The 27,286-nt window shown below is 38.5% G+C and overlaps 1 protein-coding gene across 1 annotated transcript; it reads left to right on the top strand.

Annotated features, from left to right (window-relative positions):
* The first annotated feature begins 1,876 nt into the window (after positions 1 to 1,876).
* Positions 1,877 to 27,015, top strand: LOC120788742 (gamma-aminobutyric acid receptor subunit rho-2-like). Its single transcript, XM_040124813.1, has 9 exons — positions 1,877 to 1,998; positions 6,086 to 6,192; positions 14,869 to 14,936; positions 19,658 to 19,881; positions 20,021 to 20,103; positions 21,146 to 21,286; positions 24,856 to 25,008; positions 26,400 to 26,608; positions 26,701 to 27,015. The coding sequence occupies exons 1-9, from the start codon at positions 1,877 to 1,879 to the stop codon at positions 27,013 to 27,015; spliced, it is 1,422 nt and encodes a 473-aa protein (XP_039980747.1).
* The last annotated feature ends 271 nt before the right edge of the window (positions 27,016 to 27,286 follow it).

The raw sequence follows: 27,286 nt of genomic DNA on the forward strand, positions 1-27,286 counted from the left end.
TGTCAACCAATCCCATGAAAAAACTAAAAAATCCAAACACAATGAAGAAAAAAGTAACACCAGTTAAACTGCTTGTAACTACCATACCTTGGAAGGGTAGCAGTTATTGCCATCTCAGTCTCTGATTCTTTTTCATGTGATTTGGTGTTGTTAAGCCAGAGCTGTAGACTTAAGACTTGGAGTGGAGATTAAAGGCTGGGCAGTGAGCAGGGCTGGATGACTGACCAGCAGGCAGGGGAATGAACAGGGGAGTGGGCAGGCAAGGCATAGGGTTGAGGGAGGCAGTAGACTGGTGAAGCAGAGGTGGTTTGGGTGGTGGGTAATGTTCAAAGCGCAGCAGGCAGACAGACGAGCAGGCAAGCAGACAGGTATACAGTGATCCTGGAGCACAAGGAGACAAGGATTAGCTCAGAGAAAACACAAGGAAAAAAACTCAGAATACACAATTCTAAGCGGCCTTAAACATTAGATACTATACTGGCTGAGAACAGGGAGTCACAGCCATGACCGTGACATTATCAACCTCAAAAGGCGTAAAATTAAGGTTGTAACACTTGTTACTGTTACACAGTTTGGTCAGTCAGCCTCAAAACTTCCAAACCTTTTTTCCTCCTCTTTAAAAAGAGGGAAATATTTTGTTGTTGGTGAAACTCCTCAGTCACTGAATGCTCAGAATTAATCTGGCTGGACATAGTTGCCTAGAAAACATGATTTTGACATGATAATACCTTTTAATCTTTTGAGATCAAATCACTTTGTCAAGTGAGGGAACAGAATGTTACTCAGCATCCACAAAGACTAAAGTTGAGAGCTCATGTAAGAAGACAGAGCTCTGAGACAGAGTTTACACCACAGGCTATGTAATTCTTAACTGTATGGAGGTTAAAGGTCAAGACAAAAACATCAGAAATCAACTGGAAAGCCACATCTTTAAAAAAAAACACGTCAGAAACAATGTCCTCTCTGAGGGCAGTTAAGTGAAATAGTGCAGTCACCAGCCGCTGGCATACTTTGTCCTTGGACGTTCCATAGAGAAAAGTGGATTTGGCAACTTTTGTAGGAAACCCATAAAAAAGCATTAATCCTAAATAAATTTAGTCTGGGAAGGATATTTGAAAGTCTGCCTAACAGGATGAAATATTGTAATTCCACTGGTATCTAATGCAATTTCACATCTTCCAAAGAGTTTCCTATCCAGATAACGGGCAGCTGTGAAGATCAGGCCCAAGAGCGAGACAGATGTGGACATCCAAATCTTACCTCAGTTTAAGGCGACGCCTTTACACTTTCCTACACTGAGAAAAAATATATATAATCTTGACAAACAGATCTCTATAGTGTTCAAATCTGAGAAACGAGAAAATTTGCAAGGCGAGATGAAATAATTCTTCCAATTTTCTAATGCCAAGCAGTTTATTTCAATAATAATATCAAATCAAGTGATACATTTATGTTAGAAAAGTGCTCGACTCATTTCAACATTTTGTCAGATTGGTCACCCAACCCCTCTTCTTCTTCTTTTTCTTCATATTGCCTTCTCTCAGCCGTGTCTCTAAACCCCTGGTCAGGAGGGGCATGCTTGTGTGCTTGTTTGTTTGTTTTTTGTTTGTTTGCTTTGCGCTGTAAGCAATGTGGTGCTGATGCTGTGCGCTCTGAAGCCAGACTCTCCGGAGTCTGAAAACCAATCAGAGCGCTTATCAGACTTCACCACCCTGTCTCTCTCTGCAAAGCAACCGGAGCACTTGTCCGACACAGTCCCCCGGCTCTCACACTCTTCCTCCTGCTTTTGGAAGGAAGATGGTACCGTGTACACACCGTCCTGTACGCGGACCGAAGTCGTCACTGATCGACTCGCTGCGGGAATTTTAAGCTCATCATGCCGGGTTACGCCAGGTTTCTACTTTTATTTTTATGTTTCATCCTTATTGGGGAGTGCAGGAAACACCAAAGTAGGAAAAAGCGATGGTCATCGCCAGCGGAAACTTACAAGCTAGGCAAGTAAGTGTGGAAAACATTTTTATTTTATGTTTATTTTATTTTAATTAAACTGAGATGTGAACTCTGTCCCCCAGAGATCATCATAGGACACATCTAGCAGCAGAACAAGGAAAATCACTTGTGCTTTCTCCGTCGTATCTCTAAGAACTGACATTTATGTACAAGTCTTTGCTATAGACCAATTAACACTTGTTTGACCCCAAACGGTATAGGGACAGTTAAGATTTATGTCAGCCAAAAAAGGGCAAAAATTAGAGGCGAGGCAGCTGCTTAGCTGATTTCACCTTCACTTCATTTTCAAGAACATTTGCATGCAAACGGTGCATTGCCAAAATCCGTTTCTAGTCCAAATCAGTTTTCGCTGAGTTTCTGGTAGCCTAACTACTACGACCCTTCACACCGCGGTCACACAGCTATGTGGGCGGTTTATTTGTCACAAACAAGCCGTGATAACCATAAAAAGAAGCCAAACAACAGCCATTATTTGTGTTTTCTTTGCTGTTTCACACGCAGCTGAAGGAGAGCGATCGATGCGTGTGAAACAGCAAAGAAATTCCATCCCTCGAGATACAACATGTTGGCTATTATTTCAGGTGAATATAGATTCTTTATTAGGATGCTTTGAGAGTAACAGCAACGACTCAGAGAGACTGGAAAGTGGAGGGATTTCAGGATTTTCAATAATTTCTCTTTAAGCCTTTTGTTTGGCTGGCGTTTTTTCCATGGTTGTCACACTGTCATTTTCAGAAAGCTTCAATCATCTTCTCAGCAGCAGTTTCAGTTATATTGTCATATAAAATGTGAATTTATAGTACTGGCAAAACTTGGATTTTATCTCTTCGTCTAACAAATTGCACCATGCAGTACTTTATTCTGAGTACTATTCCAAGTTGGAATAGTAAGACTACAAATTTTCATTCAGTGATCAATTTCCCTATTGGTTTCTCCTGTCTTCGTTTTGTCCCTAAAATGGTCTCTAAGACATACATTATTGCAAAGCTGGAACCAGAGAATTTTAATAATGTGCAGAAAAATCATCCCCTACAAATAAAATCATGAAACAAAAGAAATTAATTAAACCAGGAAAGCTGTTAAATACAACCTTTTCAGTGTTTTCTTTTGTTAGGAAGTGCAAAGCAAAAAACAAAGTACAAACTAGAATGGCACTCAGTAGAGCACATAGCTCCACCAAGGACAATGTCAAACAACATACACCAGACTTCAGAGAAAAAAAATTCAAAATCATAGTGAATGATCTGGATCTGCACCAAAATTTAATGGCTTCTTCCCTGGACCATGACTCATCCCTCCACCAAGTTCGGGGCAAAAATACATCCATAAGCCACACTGTTGTACTGAGTGACATTTCTCTCACTCATTCCCAACTCGCCACATACAGACACTTGTTCAGGGCACCTTTGGCATCACTTTTTAATGCACTGGGTACCCCTTAAATGTTATTTTTTAACTTACAGGGTACACTACAGCTTGAATGAAGCGCTTTTATTAACACCAGCAGACTCACCTGGAGGTGGTTGGGGTGGATGGTGGAGGTACAAATGCAAGACTGTGACAAGACAGACCGGGGTACGCATCCAGAGTCCTGTCTGAGGTTAGGTTTAGGCAACAAAGTGATTGAAGTCATTTGTTCACAGAAGGAATGGGGTGAGTTCGAGGTAGCAAATACAAGGCTAATTCAGTTTGCTAACATTTAGCTGTAATCACTCAACAACATTGGTCTAGGACTGCAATCCAGATATAGGACATTATCTAGATTGATAATATGCATAGGTTAACATTTAACAATACTACACACACGCTGAGTTGCTCAGGCCCACCCATCTCCCTCTCCCTCCCTCTCATGTCTTGAATTCTCATAGTAGGAAGTAGTACCAAATATTTTGTTTAATAAAGAATTTTGCGAAAATTTACACACTGTACATCATAGGGTAGGACTTTGTTATAGCAGCTTTCAGTTAGAAAATTTTATTTTTATCCAACTAAATTCTCATACACTGGCTTATCCTTCACAAACAATTAGTTAACTAGTTAGCCAGCTGAACTGAATGTTTGGCCGTATTTCAGTTCATTGAGTGGGACTATGCTGTCAGAGCTCCAGTCATGCACTAAGCGACTGGGTGAACAAATCTTTTGAACAAATGTAGTGCAAATTTAGTGAACTGATTCTAATTATTCAGCACAATGAAAAAAACTGTTTCACCCATCACTATCCAGTATCATGAGTTGGAATGGATTGGCTATTTTTCTCCTTCTATTCTAAACACATCTATTGAAAATCCATTAGGACAATTCGATCTCTGGAAGCATGACTGAATAAATGAAAAACTGAGACTCCTAACAAAGAACATCTAAGATACAGATACAATGCAAGACCGTGACAAGACAGACCGGGGTACGCATCCAGAGTCCTGTCTGAGGTTAGGTTTAGGCAACAAAAGCGCTCTGGTTAAGGTTAGGGAAAGATTTTGGTTTTGGTTAAATATAATGTGTCTGAAGTCACTATGAAGTTTTTTCTGTAATAAACCAGACCACAATCTTTCCCTAACCTTAACCAAATGTGGGTGCCTAACCATAACCATAAAAAACTTTAATAATGCTGCAGTCACTACAAATGAATATTGTAATGCTGGATCAGACATTTTTGTGGAAAAAAATATATTGTCTGTGAATATTTTACTGATACATTCAGTATCAACATCTTGCCAAATACATAAATTAACAACATATCTTTATTATGTTAATAAAAGAAGTAATCCAAATACGATTCGTACAAACAGATTTTCTGTTGCAACTTAGTTGTATAGAAACAATTTTTAGGGCACAGCTCTCCTATCGGTCTACCCTGCACATTGAAAAATGATGCTAAAGGGGTACCCTGTGACCCCAAGGGGTCCTGACCAGGCGTCATTATATGACAAGTTTGGAATGAGAGCGTGTTGAATACACACTGAAGTTTATTTTTACTCAATCCCACATACATCATCCTGCTGCCAGATATAGTCACTAGAGCACAAAATGTGGATTAATCCACCACTGAAAATAGTCCCCAACTGTTGCATTATTTCCCCCTTTGAGTAACGTTTGCTAAAAACTATTAACTAGTTTTTGGAAATTACTGAGCCTTTTTTTAAATGAAACTATATACTGTATTTGTGAGGTGTTTTTAAAGATTTACTATTTCAGTAGGAACAATGGGCTTGGAGTTGAGAACACAGACAGGGCAGGGAAGTCCAGCTCACGATCCTAGGAAATATATGTTCATACTGGACGTTTTCATTCCTCATGATTTGCTGTACATTGACTGCCAATAATATTTGGTGCAAATGTAGGAAGAAGTTTATGTCCATGTCATGGAAAATTGCATTAGTTGACACTTGGGTGAATGTGATAAAATTGATGCTTTTGACACATTGTGTCAAGAAGCCACCAATGTTCAGGCTGACACAGAAAATAATGGGGGCAGATGTTTTGATGTATGTCACATGATGACAGTGTGTGTTGCCCTAAAGGGTATTGAGGTCGCAACAAGTCCTCCAAATTAAATGTTAAAATACATTGTTTGTCCATGCCTTCCTGAACGCCACATTGAAGCATTTTCTTATCCGACGGCTGTATGAGCAGGACTAGACTGTTTCTCAGCAGTTTCCAAAACTGTTAAAGTCACTGTTGAAAAATAGATCTATTTAACAACATGACAACACCATGGTTAAGGTATGGTTAGGTTTAGGGAGAGATCACGGTGTGGGTTCAATTAAGCATAAAGGCTTTTTAACTCTGAACCATGTGTTTTAGTTAAACTTAACCATACTTTATTTGTCATAACCACAAATTTTTAAAATGTTTGCATTAGATGTAATCCAGGGTTTAGAATCATACAATATTAACGTTCTACTCTGGTGATGGGGTTAAAAAGTCAGAAATAATTGAGAAACTAACACATACATTTTGTTTTTTTCATGCGATTTGTTGACAGTAATAAAAATACAGAATATACCAGTCTTTTCCTTTGAGACCAAACTCTAATGTCACTTTACAAACGTATCTCTGTCTGCCTGCCTATTTCCAGTCCTCTGTCAAAAAAGGTTGTGGATGGAACCAAAACCCGAAAGGTGAAGACCAGCCACCTTCTGCGCATAGATGACCACGACTTCACTATGAGGCCCGCTTTCGCAGGTAAGCTCCTTGAGCTGCTTTTGTTCAGTGATCATGTTGGTGTCAATAACGGAATATTTGACAATTGTTGTTGCGTCTTTAAAGAACTCTTTTTTCTGAGTGATATCACACATTGATTGGACGAGATGTTTCAGCTCAGCATTCCGTTGACACTGATTCGGCCTGTCTGTGTTTAACACATCAAGGTTCACCCTTTGTTGAACCTGAGTGTGAATATTAATACCATGCTCACTGGTAAAGAAGCAGCAGTTTTATTTTCCCCACCTGTCTTCTTTTCCACTTGAAAGCCAAATCTTTAAAATGACAGAAATGGGTGAGATGTACAGCTAGCAGCCCCAAGCTAAAGAAAATAAGGAGGAAACAGAGAAATACTCAGCAGGTTCTATTAGACTGTAAATACCAACTCACACAGAGCTGAGTAGAGGTCATCCTGCACCGCCTTGTAGACAAAATAGAAAAAATTTCCTCTCATCCTCTGTTGCTTTAGAATTATGGCTGGTGATCAGTTTATTTCTCTGCCAGATGTTTTTAAAGCCATTATTTGTCAACTCTGATTGCTTGTATCTTCCTGCACTGACACTGATCTGTCAAGCAAAAGTCAACTTAAGGGCATTCTCTGTGTCCTTGCTTTACACCCTGAATGTCAGGACAATCGCACTTCTGGGATTTGAGAAGGCAATTAAAAATAAGAAGCTTATTTGTGGAGCTAAGGAGTTCCGTTATCTGGTATTTAGCGTAAACGGGCCCTGTATACGTATATGAGAAGGTGGCGAGCTAAATTAAACATCCCACAGTGAATTTCATGCTCCTCTGAGACTACAGTTGCAGCCACAGATGGGAACAGGATCCCACTGAGGATCACTTTTTGTCTTGTGTTTGTCAGCTTTTTTTTGCTGGTGCAAGCATCTTCTTCAGCACCAGCAGCAGAAGAAGAAGAAGAAGAAAAAGAAGAAGAGGAAGAAGGACACGATCGTCTTATTCAAACATCATCAAAAGTTGACTTGTGTAAGCGTCCCGCTGCTGCCTATGAGACTGCTGCATGTTGATTTGGCTGAGGAAAAAGTGTGTGTGCAGCAGCTGCTATGGTTCCTCCAGGCTTCAAAGGAGTGATTGCAGTGTTACTAACGAAAGCCTCTTACACAGCCACTTCCTGTTTGCTGGTGGACTGATATGGAGAATGACGTTCTTATGTGTCATTGGGGATGTCCGTGAGCAAATTCCTAAGACTGTAGAGCATTTTATTGTCCAGTTGCACACACTTAACTGCTTTGTGGTGAAACGGTATCCCAAAGAACAAAGATATTGAATAGAGAAATGTTAATTGCTTGGTTAAGATTCTTTTGCTTCCACAATATGCTTCAAAGAATAACAGTCAGTGCGGTTTGTATTATCAATAGTGTGCAGTTGGAGCTGTGAATGTTGATAAGGTTTTCTCATCCTAATTAGAGCACCTGCACTGCTCCCATGGGGCGGTCCCCAACTGCAGCCTGAGAAATCAAACACATACGGGAAGGTGAGGAGAAGAAGACAGTTGTTTGGATGGAATATTGGTCATGACATCAAGTTGCGATTTCCTGGGGAGATCTTTTTATGGATCTCCATCTCCCTGTCTTCCTCAGGTTTAAAAAACATTTGTTCAGGTGGATAGATTTGTCATGCATTATTTCCATTTGCATTAAAGAGGCAGCATGTTTTCCCCTAATGTCACCCTTTGGATTCTGAAGAACCTTCCATCAAATTCTTCCTTTCACTGGGATTTCTCGAGCCTTAGCAGCATAGTGTCTGATGGACGGGCCCAGCTGTATAATCTAGCCAGGGTGAACCGACAGTGGATTTACAGTTGATAATCCATGAACAGAGGAGCAGTCCTGTATTAGTGTTGCGTCATTCACACACGTTTTGTTCAAAAGAACAAATCCTTTTGCGTGAATGAACTGAACTAAATAACTTCCTGAAATGATCTGTTCTAAGTCAGTTCAGTTGAGCTCTCAGTTAGTTGTGAGCAAACATGCAGGGATAAAGTCACTGAGTGATTGATTCAGCTCAGTCGTTCGCAGGAATACACACACTCAGTGAGTGAGTGACTGAAGTCATTTGTTCACAGAAGGAATGGGGTGAGTTCGAGGTAGCAAATACAAGGCTAATTCAGTTTGCTAACATTTGGCTGTAATCACTCAACAACATTGGTCTAGGACTGCAATCCAGATATAGGACATTATCTAGATTGATAATATGCATAGGTTAACATTTAACAATACTACACACACGCTGAGTTGCTCAGGCCCACCCATCTCCCTCTCCCTCCCTCTCATGTCTTGAATTCTCATAGTAGGAAGTAGTACCAAATATTTTGTTTAATAAAGAATTTTTGCGAAAATTTACACACTGTACATCATAGGGTAGGGCTTTGTTATAGCAGCTTTCAGTTAGAAAATTTTATTTTTATCCAACTAAATTCTCATACACTGGCTTATCCTTCACAAACAATTAGTTAACTAGTTAGCCAGCTGAACTGAATGTTTGGCCGTATTTCAATTCATTGAGTGGGACTATGCTGTCAGAGCTCCAGTCATGCACTAAGCGACTGGGTGAACAAATCTTTTGAACAAATGTAGTGCAAATTTAGTGAACTGATTCTAATTATTCAGCACAATGAAAAAAACTGTTTCACCCATCACTATCCAGTATCATGAGTTGGAATGGATTGGCTATTTTTCTCCTTCTATTCTAAACACATCTATTGAAAATCCATTAGGACAATTCGATCTCTGGAAGCATGACTGAATAAATGAAAAACTGAGACTCCTGACAAAGAACATCTAAGATACAGTATCTGACTTTCTGTGAAAGCTTTTGATGAGCAATTTACAATGAACTCATGTGTCAGAATCACCTGTGTTGTGTATGAAGCAGATGATGGATAGATTAATGTATCCAGCAGCCCTTAAAGCCAAATTATGCTACTTTTGAAACAATAAATAAGAATTATTAAGCCATAAAACATACTTTTGCTCAATTCGGTATGCTCAGGGTTTTTTTTGCTATAGCCTTAATTGGTCTGGTATGACCAGTAGATTATAAAGTCTAATGTTAGCTAATGTTAGCAAACTATAGATAGTTATTGTATAACTGACACTACTGAGTTAGTTCACTGACTTAATGGCTCTTCTCTTTGTGTACCGCAACACTATGTTTTAGAATGTCACAGATAAACATTTTAAAGGTTTTATCTCAAAAGTAAAACAAGAAGTAAACACAGCATACCTTACCTGGAGACATGTCTGTTGCTTCCTGTGTGTGATCCCATTCCACGTGTTCGCCTTCAGGTTGATGAAAAGTACTTTAAGGGGTTAAGCAGCTGCCACTACTGCTGCCACCAGGCAACATCGACGTTCTGTATTTTGAATCTGCAGCAACAGGTAGCAACGCCGGTGCAGTGGCTCCCGGCTACCTCCAATCCTACTAACTACATACTTGTTCCATATACTTCAGGCTGCTGCTATCCACCCACTATAATCTCATCATGCAGCTAAATAGAGCATGTTATATGGTTAGCATTATGACAAGACTGATATAGTCAGTTTAGCTTACTAATATTATGAACGTTGTTTATTGGTCCAGACTGGATAATCAGACTTTGAAGCTAATGTTGCTCCAATAACATTTTTCTTCATTGTTCCATCCGTTCTCTACTGGTGAAGAGGTGTACTTATGATTTAGGGAATTCAGATATGTATCATTGTATGTATCATTTTTCTTGTTGTGGGTTCTGTTGATACTATTGCATAATTGGCAATATGAAAAAGTTGAACCTTCGACAGCAACAAATAGCCATTCGGCATGGCTGTGGACAAGTTTACACTGAAGACAATGGAAGCAGTGGCACCAATTTCCTGCTGTCTTAAAGCACCTTTAGGGTGATGCTTCTAAAGCTGCTGGCTCAAAAAATCTCTATCTCTCTGTCACTCTTAAAATCTTTATCACAAATTTCTTAATCACTCTCCCCAACCAGCATAAAAGTAGTATTCATCGCTCTAACGGTAACCAACAAAAACATCGTCCTAAACTGGAAAAGCAGGAAAAATTGAAGCATCTCACTATGGATAGACCTTCACAGAACACACAATGGAAAAGCTGACTGCATCTATTAATCACAAAATACATCCGCTCCCGAAAGTTTGGGAGCCAATCCTCACTGCGTTACTTCCTGAATGACATACACAGTAAAACCGTCATCTACACTCCTGATACCTACCACATTCTTCTGTTATAATTGTTATTATCATTAATTTTATGATTAATTTTGCTCTTGTAGTTGTTGATGTTGGCGTTTTTTGTGCTGTTATCATCACCATTATTATTCTTGGTGATGATGACAAGAATAACAACTTATTCTTTGCAGCTATACTGTGCAGTATTTTCCGAAAAAAGAAGGGTCCTGCACTGTTATCAGTATTTTCCTGTTATTCTTGTTATTATAATAATTATTATTATATCACTATTCGCTGCTACTGTTACTATTATTGCTACCGTTATTTTTATATTTATTTATTTATTTATCCTTTCCTGCCTTCCCACCATACCAAATGTCACTACTTCAGCTAATGTCAAAATGCCTACATGTGTTTCTTTCTTGTTTTTTTACAATTATTATTATTACTTTTGTTTACTGTAATTATTATTATTATTATTGTAATTATTATTATGACCACTACTATTAGTATTATCACTATTCAATATTGCTCTAACTCATGCTACTACTACTACTGCTACTATTATCAATACTATTATCAGCTATTATTATCAGCTACTTTCTCAATCTAACTGACAACGTAATAGAGCAAATCATTTTAATACATTTTTTGTTTGTTTGTTTGTTTAAATAGATAAGTAAATAAATACCCACTCACACCTATACATACACAGGAATCCTACAGAACAGACTGCATTGCATTTTTTCCAATGCATGTTTTGCCCTGTTGTGGTAATCCTGTCATGTCACCCAATGTATTGAGGTCTGTCCTGTCTTGTTTCACTTGTTATCTTGTTATCTCTATCTCTGTCACTAAATAAAAAAGGGGGAAAAAACAAACAAACAAAAACATGTAAATATGGAACGGGAATCGGGATGTGGTTATCTTCCATAAAGACTAGAAGCTGAGGGAAACAGCTATCTTGCTAAAAATGTACCTACAAACAGCATTTTGTACTTAATGCACAGGCATGAGATTGATATTCATGACTGATCTGATCGATTGATATCCTGTATTTCCATATATCCTGTATATATTAGATTAATGATCATTACTCAGTGACTCAAATAACTTGCCTGATAAAAAAATCAGTTGCTGGATAAATCCCCACATATAGCTAATAAAATGTTTGCTTTTATGACAGGTTATGAATGCATGTGGATTAGGGCCTTTTGTTATCTCACTTATTCCTATTCTTAGTAATTCCATTTTAAAGAGTAAGACTTGGTATTAAATGACACTGTTGAGATTTAGTAGAGCTCTCAGGAAAGCAGAACCGTGAAACTGTCAATATGCTTGCTGCATGAGCCTATAAACAGGCTGTCATGGATTTTAATTTTGACTTACTGTTTGCTCCTCTGTGATGTTGGTACTCAGTGTTTTGGTGTTCATGTTTGTGGGATTGTAATTTTAGGGGGAAAACACTGGCTGACACACTCTTCCGTCATGCCCTATTTGAGAACAGCCTACACAGAAGTGCTACTGCGGGCTACAGGAGCCAACTGGAATTATGAAGTGGAGCATCTCTATGACGCATTCATGGGTCTCATCTGATAATCAGTGACGTAGAATAATTTGCTGATGCTCAAAAGCTCAAAATAGCAAAAGGAAATCTTCTGGCAAAACCACACGCAGGACAGTTCATCTGTGCCCGTTTGTTCCGTCTGAACACATAGACCTCGCTTTTTCAGCCTCAATCTGTAGCCAACATTTTGAACACTGAAGCACAGATAATAGGCCTCCATGTCCGGTAATTTAGAGAATGTACAATCCTATATCCATCCTTGGTACAGACTTTTTTCTAACTGCTGTGTCCTTGCAGAGCAGTTCAGCTCAGAATGCGCTCTGGCTTTGGTCTCCTGTGACCTGGCTGATGAGAGAGCTAAGGCAGAGCAAAATCACAGACAATTCCACTCCATAAGTACCACTGGTCAAAGCTTTTTACTCAACAGGTGTCTGGTGTTACGTCCACTGGCTCAGTGTCAGCAGAAGCTCAGGCTTTACTGAGCCTGGCACGTGATGTTTGGCATATGGTGTGAGAAAGAGTAGGGAGGACTCTCTGCTGACAGCTGGGACTGGGCATGAGTTAATATCCCCTCTTCCAGGTAGCAGCTTTGCTGTGCCAGTAGTTATGTAAGGCTGGCACCATTACTGCTGTACAGATTAAAAATACTACAGCAGCCAATGGGATTTTAATACACAAATGACAGAACGATGTGTGAATTTGTTTTGCTATTGATGATAAGGCTACTAGCATACCCTTCCATATCCCTGTAAATCCCACAATGGCCTTAAATATAGTCCTCTCAATCAGCTAAACAACACATATAATCAAATATGAAAACATTGTCTTCTGTTTAATGTAAGTTATCATATGAAATGATTGGAGTTATTAGTCATGGCTTAGCAGGATATGATTGTTATTTTAGGACTGTGTACAAGAGATCACAACAGTGACTGCATCAAAACTGACATCCTATTTCTATTAAAATCAAATAATATCTTTGCAAATTTAATTATTTATTTATTTCACTATTATTTATAACAATGTATCAAATGACTGTGAAAAATAGTGTGATAATGTGAAAGGATCTATGTGACAAACCTACAGAAAATTATCAGCTGTATCTGCAGCTCCCCTCGGCTTTACAGAGCTTCATAGTGAGTTTCAGTTCACTGTTTAGCTGTCCTACCACAACTTTACTTTTTTGCTAGACTCTAACAGTGTTTTTGGAACGGAGCAGGTAGCCGTTTACAGTGAAAAAGCTCTAAAAACCCACTGTACAATACCAACTCAGCACCAAATAGCAGTTCAGACACAGTTAAAGACTAGCTGGTTAAAATAGTAGGGCATTTAGCTGCTAAAGAGTCAGATGTTTTTCTCAGGAGTTGGTGGAGACCAAAGCTAAAAGAGACTGAATTCTGGACTTATATTTGGACAGACATATTCATGTGGACAGACACATGATTTGAATGATAATGTTACTCCGTAACTGCTGGACGTATAAATAAGCAACTGTTTGCTAACAAGTTCACCCTATCAACTTACAAGGTAATGATATGTCAGTTATATGTTCACTACTTGTTTCTGCTGAAAGCAAGCATCCCACAAAATCAGTTTGTGCATGTTAAAAAAATTCTGTTGGGGTAGAACACAAAGCAAATTTTCACTTCACTTTATTTTTGCAGTTCATGTTTATTTGCACCAAACAGCCAATTTACCAACTCTATGATAGCTGTAGCTTGTTAGCAATGTATGTGCAATTTATTCTGTTTGGAGTGTGTGTTTGTGTTTATGTGATAGCTCAGACACTGAGGGATCAAAGAACTCACCAGGAAGTCTTATTCGTTCTGTTATTTTTCTCCCCTCTCTCTCCCTTTTCCTCATCTTTGATATGTTCATGAAATGGAGTAATAAAACCTCAGAAATCTTTTTCACTAAAGTTAAAATATTTTCACCTCGTGCAAACATGTCTTGGCCTCAGTTTGCACTGCCCCAGAAAACACGTAGCTGTTTACTCACATTACAAATTTGTTATACTTCGGTGTAACAAATTCCATTGCAATCTACTACTTAGATAAGAGATATCTTGTGGACAATGTTGACTTTTCGTCCCAAGGATTGCATAAGAGGAAAAAGTTCAGAAGGGTTCAGAAGGGTTCATCCTCTATGGAACATGAATGTGCTCCCTTGTTGACTTGTGTACAAGTCAACAAGTCCCTGTACATAAATGACCATACTGTAAGTTCTTTGTCAGCACCTTCCAAATTGGACCATATTACCATTACACAAATGAGCTTTTTCTGATAAAGAAACTCCATTAGGCACCTTAAACTCTGTGGTTAAGGTTGGGACTTGTTTGATTGTAATAATGAATAAAAGACACCAACATCGCCTCTTGGTAGGAGATGGGGTGTGAGCCACAGTCTACAGTGTCAAACTCAAACACAAAACCACCCACCCAGACATTTCCCCTGTGAGGCTTTGGGCCACTATAAAAATGTCACAATACTTCAACCTTTGCTTCTGAAACAGGGGCAATCATAACCAGTTTATTTGCCATAACCACAACCTTTCCCCTACTATATCCATGTGCAGATATTATAAAGATTTTTAAAAAGATTTTTAATATGTTGGCATTGTACATTAAAAAACATTGTCTGAGCTTAAATTCTCAGGGGACAAGGTTGGTATACACTCTTATGTCTCTTTTGTAATATGTGGGAACATACAATACTTTAGTTTAGGATCTACTTGTTCTTTAAGTCCTGGTTTCAACTTCACAGCATGACATAACTTCAAAACAACCTGAAATCATCATATCTTCATATGTTCAAACAATACACACCAGATATTAAAACAGTTTGGCAGAGAAAGATCTGAATGCAAACTCTAATCTGTTTAACTGCTATAAATCTGCAGGTCCTGCTGTCCCTGTTGGAGTCGACGTTCAGGTGGAGAGCTTGGACAGCATATCAGAGGTTGACATGGTAAGTGGTTTGAACATGTTAAATGCCACAAAGTACACAATTGTACCTACGGGTAAAAATGGATTACAAATAGCTGTAATCTTACTGTAAAAATAACTGAAATCTGCTGCAGATACTTTAAATAACTAATTAAAATAGATTCAGTCTGGGGGAAAATAGGGGATTTCTTGGATTATTCTGTCTCTCTTACTTAATATTCTATGAGGTTTGAAAGCAAAGACCAACACAAACTGAAAATAATGAGATTATGGTAAAAGTAAAAGCATAATGTCATTATTAACGTTACTATTCTAGTGGATAATGTTACTGGAGTTACTAGTAAATCTGTGATATATTCAGGTTACGGTCCTGGAAGTTGCTGACAAATGACACTGCTTCTCGTCAGACAAAGTAGTTAATGAAGCATTGTAGGAACATTCTTCATTAATAGCATGGGAATGGACATGCGAGCACCATAGTGAATAAGAGCAGATAACACATGTCTTCGAACCCAACTTTTTTGATTAGACTCACCAGATCAGAGCCATAATCTAAAACATAGTCTAATAAATAATAAGTAATAATGAACATCTATACGTTCTGCCATTGGCATTTGAGTAAATCTGTGCTTTGAAATGACAGATGATTTTATCTTTTCAGTTATAGTCATTAAGCTGTTCTCAGTTGGATAATCAGAATTAGATTATGAAAGCTCAGTGGTAGGAACTGTTTATTTTACTCAAAGTCAGACTAAATGCATGTTGAGAAATGTAATTAAATCAACCCTCTCTTCTAGAACCATAAATTGGATCCAAAACTGTTATTTTGATGTTGTGTGAACTCTTATTTGCAAGGACGACCAAGGATTACATTCCATTTGGATCCCAGGGTTGTGTATTTAGCTGCTTTTGAACTGGGGGGGGGGGGGGATTCCAGATGACAGCTGCTCTTAGTGACATTATGTCATATCACAGAGCTTCAGGATGCTTAACACAGCAAATGATCTTTCGCAAAAACATGATTTGGATAGTGTTATTCTATATTTTTGTTAATGTCAACAAATTCCAAAAAAACAAAACTATTATGTTAGTCCGTCTCTGTACTTTCAGACTTCCCTACCCTGTCTGTGACTCTCAGCCCCAAGCCCAATAGCCGGGTGCTGTAGTTTTTTTTAACAAACATCACTCAAAACAGGTGGAAGTAGTGCATTTGTTTGCTGTTGTAGTGGGGGGTTCTCACAAAAAAGCATGGGTGTGTTTAACTGCAATTCTAACATTTTACATCCTTAGTGTCACACTAAAGGTTTATTCAAGCAGTCAGCTGTAGCAGTGTACACTGAAATATTTTCAACTCTGTCAAATATATAATGGCCTTTTTTATTTTATAAGTATTATGCATTTTAAGATGGCTGAGCTACATGAGTGCCTCTTATCTACAAGACGAGGACTATCTAAGCAATTATGAAGGAAATGATATAGTGTTCTGTGACTTTCCCTGTTCAAGCAAACTTCCTAATAAAGTATCACACAGTAATATACAGTGTGTTGAGAAACAAGGGTGGAAATCTGCTAATATTTCCGAATGTGCAGACTACAGTAAATACAGTATCACAGATTGTTATTAATAATACAAAATTTGGGTATACTTAATGATAACTCATAACCATATAGGTACATGTTTATAACTGTTGATTTGGTTATTTGTAATTGTGGGCCCACTGAGCGTGTGGTTGTGCACAAGACCCAGGATTTAGTGCTACATTTGTTGCAAAATAGCATTGCCAGCAGCAGGATGGTGTAATGAAGGAACATCACCCAGTGCAACAGTATGGCTCATTAATGTGTTTTTAATACTGTTTGGACAACAATTAAGTGACAAGTGAGGCTGTAGGATCAAAAACTAATGAATATTGCTAATGAATATAACTCTTCATTTTGTGGCAATTAAGGGATAATGATAGATGCTTCAGTTTGTCGTAACAGTATCAAGAGTAAAGATAAGTAAACGTCATGATGAATAAAGTCAGTGAACTGACTTAGTTTATTCAGTTACATAGAAAAAGTTTTCTAGCTTTAGCTAGCATTAGCCACCATTAGCTACTAACCATACCATACCAAGTAAGTCTGTGTGCGTTGAACTAAGCAGATGTGTTTATTATTGCTTATGAATTCAACTTTACAATTAGGAGCAATTATGAAATAATGGCAAATGCTAAAATCTAGCACAATAGTAGCACAAGTATAGAAGAGCTGAAAGTCAACTGAGTCAGTTGTAACAGTTACAAAGTAATACAGTATCTATCTAAAATTTGCTAACATTAGCTAATATTAGTTACCATAAGCTGCAGGTCATTCCAGACCAAGAGAGGACATAAAAACAGCTTAAACAATTCCCATAGATTAAATTAATAACTAAAGCAATACAATGTTTTGCTTGCTTATGAAAAGTGTCTGAAACTACTGATAGTTTACAATAAATTGCACCTCACGCTCTTTCAGCACCATGGACAGCTCACTACAGGCCTGGAAAGTGAAAAGGAGAGCGAGCGACAGAGGGGTAGCAAACCAAGTGGAAGAGAGAAATTATGATTGCTTGAAAAAGAATAAGTTGATTGCCACCTATACACATTGAGGGAAATAAGTAGTTTATTTTATAAATAAAATTATTATTACTAACTTTATTTTTGCTAAATAGATGTTAAAAGACTTACTGTTGATTCAATCTGAGGTAGTCCTGCCTAGAACCTCACTCTGTGCTTGAGTGCTGATAATGCTTTAATAAGTTCATCTTTGTCCAGCAATCTTGTTACCTTATGCTCAATTGACCTCCTTCATTTTGTTGAGCTTTAGGCATGAGAAACTCCTCTCTCATGTCGCTACAGTCACAGCCACTGTCACCATGAGTTGTAGAGCAGTGCCAAGAATGGAATGCAGTTCAACTGTTATTGTTGCTGTAAATGTAGCTAAGAATCTGCAGACCAGTGGTTTCTTTCGCAGGCATCGAACTGACTGCAGCCGACACCTCGCACAAAAGATCCTCAGCATCCACATCGCGTGTTCTCTCCATGTTTATGCAGCTATCTTTTAGTGTGTGACTTTGGATGACCTTTTTCATTTCCTCTCTTCCATAAATGAAGCCAAACAGACGGAACTCAGCAAGCAGATTCATGTAGGCTGGAATTGTGGCCACAGAAAGCAAGGTTTTGTTCTGCGAGGTAACAGACTATGGCAATGAACCTCTTCATAACATTATCCCAGTGTTTTTTTCAGCATTTGCATGAATGGATAAGTGCTGTCAGTGACACGATGTGTTCTCAGGCGCGTGTCCAGCTTACGCCAGCTATCCATGTTGGCAAGGTGGGCATTTGACTTCTCATGATCCTGGAGTGTGACAGTGAGTCATTCTGAAACCTCTGCAAGTGAGACTTTGACTTTGCTTGCTAAATTGCTAAATTTGATGGCATAACATCTACTGTTGTCTTGCACCAACTTCTTACTGATAAATCACAACTTAGTGTTTCTTATCAATGTCGTGCTGGTTGAGGAAAAATGCTAGCCCAAGTTGTTTGGCTAGCACGCTATGAAGGCGGTGCAAGTGCAGTAGTCAGCAGGCCTTTTGCAGATGCTGGGACACTATTTAGACGTTTTCTTTTGTTGTCTAATATTTTCCATTTTTCAGCACCACAAGGGTAGGTGTGTTTCATTTTCCTCTCACAAGTAAGGACCTTTGCTAGCTTCAGTTTTGGACTGGTCATGTTCAGTGATTTCTTAGATGTCAGCCGAGCACCCACAAGTGGTGGTTTAAGCAGTTTACAGTGTGTCATCTTTGAAAGAAGTAACCACATCTCACTAGTCGCCACAACCACAATATACATAAATATGTTTTTTTTATAAATGAGGCCGTTTGGAGGGTGGGGCCCATTTCAATCGAAACGGGTGAAACATAGCAAAGGCCATCCAGCCCTTCACCTACATCCTCACCATATATGCTCTCTCAGCTAATGCAAAAATCACGTGCTTGCTAGCTTGGGGGTCAGCCATAGCACCTCTCCAAATTAAGATATGTTTTGGTGCATATTTCAACAACAAAAAAAGTTAAATACTGTAGCCTTAAGAAATTCGGCTTTCAGAGAAAATCAATTTAGTTAAAGTTTTAATGAACCAATAAGCTTGCAGTTATAAATACTCTAAAATAATAACATTCAGGTATACAGACTTCAGATCACAACACAACAGTCATCCCTCATTAGTAAATTTATAATACATTACAGATATTACTCATTCAGACATGCCCCTGAAATCATCTTACGTAACATCAAAGGTACTTTAATGTTGGGTGCCAAGAGTACAATGTGTTGCTGCAGCCATTATTTTTAAACTGATCTGGTCTTATGTAATGCCATGAGGAGAATGGGATTGAGGATGATCTCCTGTACCAGGGAGTAGTGCAGACGCAGGACCACCCCGGCCTACATAGCAACAGGGAGGAAGGAGGCGAGAAGACAAGAGTGATCTAAGACCAATGGAAGCTGTGGACTTTGCTTAGTTAACATAAAGTATGTTCAGCACTTCTGTTGACCATGAATTTTTAGCCATAAACAATCCATATAATGCAGCATCCACAGGTCACAGCAGTGTAATCCAAGAGGAATGTAGTACACCAGATTTGGCAAGCGAGTAGAGTCCTAGTAGTGAGACTTAATCCAGAGACTGTTTCTGTCACCCCTCCCCCCATGCCCCCAGGACTTCACTATGACCCTGTATCTGAGGCACTACTGGAAGGATGAGAGGCTGGCCTTCCCGAGCTCCACCAACAAAAGCATGACCTTTGACGGGCGGCTGGTGAAGAAAATCTGGGTACCTGATGTGTTTTTTGTCCATTCCAAGAGGTCTTTTATCCATGACACTACCACTGACAACATCATGCTGCGGGTTTTCCCCGATGGTCACGTCCTGTACAGCCTGAGGTGAGGACAGGAAATTCCCCACACACACACAGATATCTGCCTTCACATGGTTTTATCACACCAACCAAATGAGACTTGGCAGGCCCTGGTGTAGCATGGGTAAAGCTGGTGAGATTTACACTCTGCTTTACTTCCCCAGGGTTACAGTTACTGCTGCATGCAACATGGATTTCAGTCGTTTCCCTTTGGACTCGCAGACATGCACGCTGGAGCTGGAGAGCTGTAAGTATTCATATAATTCCACTCTTTTTCTAAAAAGACTTTTGAAATATTTTGCTCCTAATTTCTAAATGCCAAAAAGCATTTGAGCCGCATCTTGCCTCAAACAGCACCACACTGACAAGAAAAACTAAATTGTGATTTAACAGTGGATGTTATTCCATCATCTTTACCTTGACTTTAGAGAGAAGCAGGCCTTATATTAGAAACAGGTCTTTCTTTCCAACTTGTCTCCTTTAAAGGTAAATTTGATCATATTTTAGTGCTCCTTTTTTAATTTACTACATCCATGAACCATCATACAGTAGCCATGTCATACTTCACCAGTCTATGTGAGTTCCTCTTCTTTAACATAAACAGAGTTTTTCATTCACTAATTATCTCCAGTTATCAGTGAATCAACACTTTCTGCAAAGATATTTCACACTGAAAGCCTTTCAGCACCTCTAAAGGCATTATCCCTGCCTTTTTTTTTAGTAGGCTTTTAATTTGAATTAAAATGAAAAAGGCTCCTGCACATTGCCCTGCACTGCACCTGCCAGCCATCATTTAGGTGTGCAGTCATTTCTCATTTTTGTAAGGACATTAGGCTTTTACTTTTTGAACATCTGTAGGAAGTGCTGAGTTTCATTGACTGTAAAACTCTATAAGACCATTTGAAAAACAGCAAATTAGTATAATGGTTGGAATTAATTAATGAATTAAAACAATTTGTGTTAAAAAGAGAAACTGAGAACAACAGCAATATATACAGTATATCTATCTATCTATATATATATATAGATAGATATATAAAAATACACACAGAAGATACTCATATGTGGTATGTACAAAGATATTTAAAGCACTGTTTTTTAGCCAGCTTTTATTAGCAACTGTCAGTCATTTGTTCAGGTATAATCAGCCAATGGTTGAATAATGAGTTTTATTTAGGAATTTGAGGTATTTTCTAATGTCTTTTTCAGTCTTAACAGAGATCCAACTACACTTGCTGCTACTGAAACTGGTTAACTCTTTACATAAATTCATGCTTTCTATCCATCAGATGCTTACACAGATGAGGACCTGATGCTGTATTGGAAAAGCGGTGATGAGTCTCTGAGCACCGATGACAGGATTTCTCTGTCACAGTTCCTCATCCAGAAGTTTCACACTACCTCTAGACTGGCTTTCTACAGCAGCACAGGTAGAGCGGCAAAACAAATGTTGAGTGGAGATTTACATAGTTTTCTGTAAGGCTAGATTACCCATTGGGCAAAAACTGCAACGGCTCCAAAATCCCCAGGTTCACTGTGTGGCACGGAGTAATTTGATGAATTGATTAATATAAACTGAAATGAAAGGGACCCTAATGTTACTCCTGCATGTGTACCTTATGTTGAGGCCCTGTTCTGTCTAGGATTCTTCTGTCAAAATCTACTTCTAATATTAAAGTTCTAAATTAATTACAATTATTTAATATCACCTGCACTACGCTGTACTCTGTCACTTACATTTGCAGAGTGTCTTTGCATTTTGCAATATTTATTTTCTCTATAATTATTAGGGATAGGAAAATAAATTGAAATCAATACAAAGTATTGAATAGGCAAGGAAAACATGATTGGTTGACTATGGATGGCTATTGACTTCTCTTCTGTCATCACAGTGGCAAAAATAAAACAAGAAACATTTTGTGACGTGTTTGTATAATCCATTTTATACTTTGTACTGCAGAAGGCACGATCATCTTTATTATACAAAACAGTCTTCTGGGAGCTACAGTCCCTAAAGATGGTGGCAGCGGGATGCAACGCTGGTAAAACAGAAATAGGAAACTCTCCACCTGACTTGATGTCATGGGTGTGGCAGTATTTTGGCTTTCCTGTAAAATGTGGAGAAAATAATAAAGAAAATAATAAAAGACTTGCCTACAAGACGAGGACTATCTGTAAGTTGTACAAGATGATAATACCCTACACAGCAACTAACACAACCAACCTGAGCACTCATTTCCACCATTACCATAAAGACATGACAAAGGAAAACTACCCACTGAAAAAAGCCACTGGACCAAACAGCACTGCTGAAATAATTTTCTACAATGAACCAGTGTGCGAGCCATAGAAATAATTAAAGCAAATGGCAACTTCTCTACAGAGAAATGAGCAAAGATTTTATGGAAAGCTTGAAAGCGGCTTACTGCATTTCACTAACAACAGACAGGTGGACCTCCCGTGCTACTCAGAGCTATATTACAATAACAGCAAACACTATGAGGAGGAACTGGGGGTTGGCTAGCTACGTGTTCTGTTCAAGAGGTAATGTTGCAGAAGTCCCTAAACTGGCTGTAGTGGAATGGGAGTTGGGCTGGCCATATCACAACATTGCTGTGGTGACGGACAACACTATAGCCAGGTGCAATGAGTGACAGCCGTCTTTCACAGGAGCTCTACAGCCACTACAGTTTTTGAATCAAAACAAACTTTGCTTTAACCACCGACACACAAACTAATCTTGGATGTTACAACCCGGTGGTTCAGCTCTTACAAAATGCTGGAACGATAATTGGAGCAGCAGGCAGCTGTTACGGCTGCTTAGTGCCAAAATTGACAGTTGACATCGACATTTGGTTAGGGTTAAAATGCCCACTGAATGCTAGAGTTGAAAGCATCGTTGATTTCCTATATTTAGAACATTTAATTGAGCTTATTTGTTAAGTTCAATCAGTCTTTTGGCCCTGCACTAAAAGCAGTCTTGCTTGACAGTTTTTTCGAAGACAGCTGATTGTTGTGTTCAGCCCAGCTGTTTTGTTGACCCTACATTGGATCAGTTTGCATATACATTAGTAACTTGCAGCTATATTTGAAAGTGGAGTTAAAACTTTGTTTTTCATTTCATTATATTTTAATTACAGATTATATTTCTTCAACATATCTTACTTTGAGAGTTTATTTTACTTTAAAAAAAATTTTTTTTAGTTATTATTAGAACATGTTATATTTTTGAGAAGTATTATTTGCACTTTGCTGCATATATGATTGTTTTTTTTACATATTAAAACAAACCAGTCCCAAAAAAAGGGAAAAAGAAGAATAACACAAGTATTCTGCTGTCATACATTGTTGCCATTGAGCTTTTAATTGTATCATGCTTGAATCAGTGCGTAAACCGCATAATGTATATAGAATCATATTACCAAAAAAAACACATCATTCCATCCCTAATAATTGCACTGTATTTAATAATAACACAGCATATAATTGTTTTTCTTAGAGCTGTAATCATAATTGTAGCAAATAATTCAATATTAAGGCAAGATTTCCTCTTCCTATCCCATTTCAAACTCCCCGAAAGGTCAGTTCTTTGTTGAGCCCCATTTGAACGCCACCATGACTCAATCACCAAATGGCTCAAACTTTAACTTGTCTCCAATTCAAGTGGTCTTGAGCACCGTCTTGGTGTAGAAACCTGAGAATTGGTGTGATGCCTTCACTTTTCTTTTTCTGTGAAAGAACTTGATTTTTTTTCAAAATGGTTTGAATGCAACCCACTTAGCCTTATCCAACACTACATTGTAGAATTAATCTTTTTCTGTTTATTAGTTGTGCCTCTGCTGCCCAAGTGACAGGCTAATGTTATTGTAGTAAGTAGTTTCATTTACAAAGTCTGCAAATAGCCTCACCTTTAGCTATGATTTTTCCATCTATGGTGTTTAAATCCAAAATGCTTCCACACTTCTCAGATGTTTTGGTGTCATGATTATTTTTTCATCAAAGTTTGCTGCTTTTTTCTTTTTCGCATTAGTGAAGAAAAAAGGTATTTTTCATGAAAGACATTTTGAGGTGTCTCAGTAGGAAAAACACAGGTTTAAAAAAGAAAATTCATGATGACTAAATTCCATTTACCCGCTTTAGTTTCAGAATCCTTGTATTGTGTGATGGCTTACTGGGACACTTAAATAGAACAGAACAATTGTTAATGTTATTAGCAGAAAAGACTTTCCCCATAGTTACTGATAGGTCAGTGAGGTATAGAATAGATCTAGGTGACAGTGAATTTTAGGAATGTCGCCCGCTGGAGTACAAGGCACAGGCTATTGCACAGGCTGAGAATTTTGGACTAAAACAGATTATTACTGGTTGAACATCTGTTTTTTCAATTTCAAATATATATAATGAAATTAAATGTCTTCTTAACTGAATGATTACTTTTGAAGTCAATAGAAACTTGTCTTTCCACAATGTCCTGGTTACTCAGGGCAAAACAGCTAATAAAGATAGCAAATAGCACTATAAAAGGTAGGCAACAGTTATTGGAAGTAGTAAAAGCTGTTCACTCAAAAATTGTTTGGCTCTGCTTAATCGGGTTTTACTCAACCAATGAGATTAACGTTGTATACAGAAAAAAACTCTTCCTCTGGGAAATGTTTGAAACTCAGAAACTGGAATACTGCTGTGAAAAACACACCACTGGGATATTTTGATATATTTCATATCATTCCTTCATGTTATTCTGCTATTTTATACTCTGTACTGCTTTGCTGTCATCATTATTTGTATCCAATCCAATGACCTCTTTTCTATTTAGCTGCTGTGTTGTTTGTTCATTGGTTTGTTTGGTTTGGTTTTATATGCCCTCCAGATTTCTATCATCCCTGTGCAGATTAGTTGTTAATTTCACCTCATTCTGTGTTTATCATGGCACTTTAGTACATCACATAAAACGATTCTCAAATATCAAGCAATTTGTGTTTCACTTCTTCCTTGTCTCTAGGCTGGTACAACCGTCTGTACATCAACTTCACTCTACGGCGTCACATCTTCTTTTTCCTGCTGCAAACCTACTTCCCTGCCACTCTGATGGTCATGTTGTCCTGGGTGTCTTTCTGGATTGACCGCAGGGCTGTCCCTGCCAGAGTCTCATTAGGTAAGAGGATATTCAACACAACAGCTAAATTACATGTTCAAATTCAATGTGTGTCCAAACCAAATAACAGTGACCTAAGAGCATAACCCAGTTAGCACAGGAGTACCCCAAAGGAAATCTGGGAAGAAAAAAAAATTGGGGGAAATTGGCCTATTTGCTTTCTTTCTGAGGATGAAATGAGAAGAACAGTACAATGTCTGCATTAGGTGCAGAGCTGGAGTAAGGACATGGTTAGCCTAGCATAGCATAAAGACTGGAAGCAGAGGGAAACAGCTAGCCTTGCTCTGTCCAAAAGAAAATTAAAAATATATATCAGCACCTCTAAAGTCACTATTTAACACTTTGACTCTTGCTTGTTTAATCCATACACAAAGGGAATGTCAAAAGACAATTTGTGGTTTTAGGGGAAGTTACAGACTCAGTGTTGCCAACTTAGCGACATTTTTGCTAGATTTGGTGACCCCTATAATGACTTAGAAAAAGGAAAAAAATCATCCTTTGACTAAGTTAGCGAATATTTTGGTCAGAACATAGCTCCTCTCTCTTGAGAGTCACCAATATTTCTCAGTAAATGTGCTCTCAAGACAGAAGTTTTGAAAAATAATAATAATAGTTAATGATGAAGCTTGTAAATGTCAGTTAAGTGTATAAATAAACTGTTGTTGGTGAAGATGTAGTTCCGGCACATAACTATCCCTTTAACCACAAATTATATTTTTTACATTTTTATGTTAAGCTAGGCTAACCACATTGTGGCTCCAGCGCTGTACTTATACATAGACATGAGAATGATATCAGTCCTCTCATTTCACTTTCAGAAAGATGGCCAGTAATTGTATTTCCTAAAATGAGTATTGCTTCAACCCTGGCATTGTATGTATAGAGGGCCAAACAGTGTAAAGTGGGAGCATGAAAGTTGCTATTTGCAGCATTGTCTCATTAATAAATCATGTTGACTTTCAGGTAGCGGTATATGTATACAGTGTGAGACCTCTGCTTCACAGACTCAACAGGAACTACAATAAGGAATATAACTTTTTGGTCAAAACATAAGCTGATATGAAGCTTTGCTGCACTACCAATATGCCTAAGGGGCATAATTTTTAAAGACTTATTCTACTCTACAGGTGTTGTCTGCTGAATGGAAATGTTCACAAATCTTCTCAAGAGATGTTGTTCTTCTGGGAAATGCTTTGTTAGAGCCAGAATACATTTATAACTGTGAAAAGACCTTTGTCCTTCATATCCCAGACCTATAGAATGTCTGTGCTGGACACACAGAGATTAAATGACATGAATCTTTCTCATATTTCCCCAAAAACCTTTTTTATTGTCATGTTAATACAAGTGCTAACACATGCTAACAAGGTTGGATTTCCTCTGTGCTTCAGGTATAACCACAGTGCTCACCATGTCCACCATCATCACTGGAGTCAACGCCTCCATGCCCAGGGTCTCCTACATCAAAGCTGTGGATATTTACCTCTGGGTCAGTTTCGTCTTTGTGTTCCTGTCAGTACTTGAATATGCTGCAGTCAACTACCTGACGACAGTGAGGGACGGTAAAGATCGGAAGCTCAGAGAAAAAGCTAGGGAACAGGTACAGAGACCGTTTAAGAAATGGCGTTTTTTTTTCAAATGATGCTTTTAACTTTTTATTCAGTCTTGATTCCCTTCCTCTCTTTCACCCAGTCCCAAACCCTCCCCTGCACCTGTGACATGGCCCATGCCAGGACCATGATGCTCGATGGGACATACAGTGAGGCAGACGCCAACAGCCTGGCAGGGTACACAAGAGCCTCCATGACCGCTGAGGATGCATCAGAAAAACAGGAGCGAATGGTGGTGCATCTATCCCTGGACAACGAGTCCACGGGGACAAAGAAAAAGGGCATCCGCAGCTTCCGGATTATCCAGAACACCCATGCCATTGACACCTACTCTCGCATGATCTTCCCTGGTGCCTACATCCTGTTTAACCTGATCTACTGGTGTGTGTACTGCTGAGTGTGTGCGTTTGAGCATAAACTGTAGCAGTGAAAAAAAAAAAACTACAAAACCATTTAATTGATGTTGGAAGAGAGATAGTTGTTCCCATACTGCATGTTCAGGTGGAGCAGCGAGTTCGGCAAGATTGAAGAAAAATACCACATTCTTCTGGGTGTGAATTTCACCATCTTTGGCTCACTTGTCACCACTGGACTGGACCACTTATCCAGCTTCTCTTCCTTTACATAACTAAATCGCAAGCTCATATGTACCCCAATCATATTCCAGT

The sequence above is a fragment of the Xiphias gladius genome, chromosome 4 (genome assembly GCF_016859285.1).
Source record: "Xiphias gladius isolate SHS-SW01 ecotype Sanya breed wild chromosome 4, ASM1685928v1, whole genome shotgun sequence".
NCBI lineage: Eukaryota > Metazoa > Chordata > Actinopteri > Istiophoriformes > Xiphiidae > Xiphias > Xiphias gladius.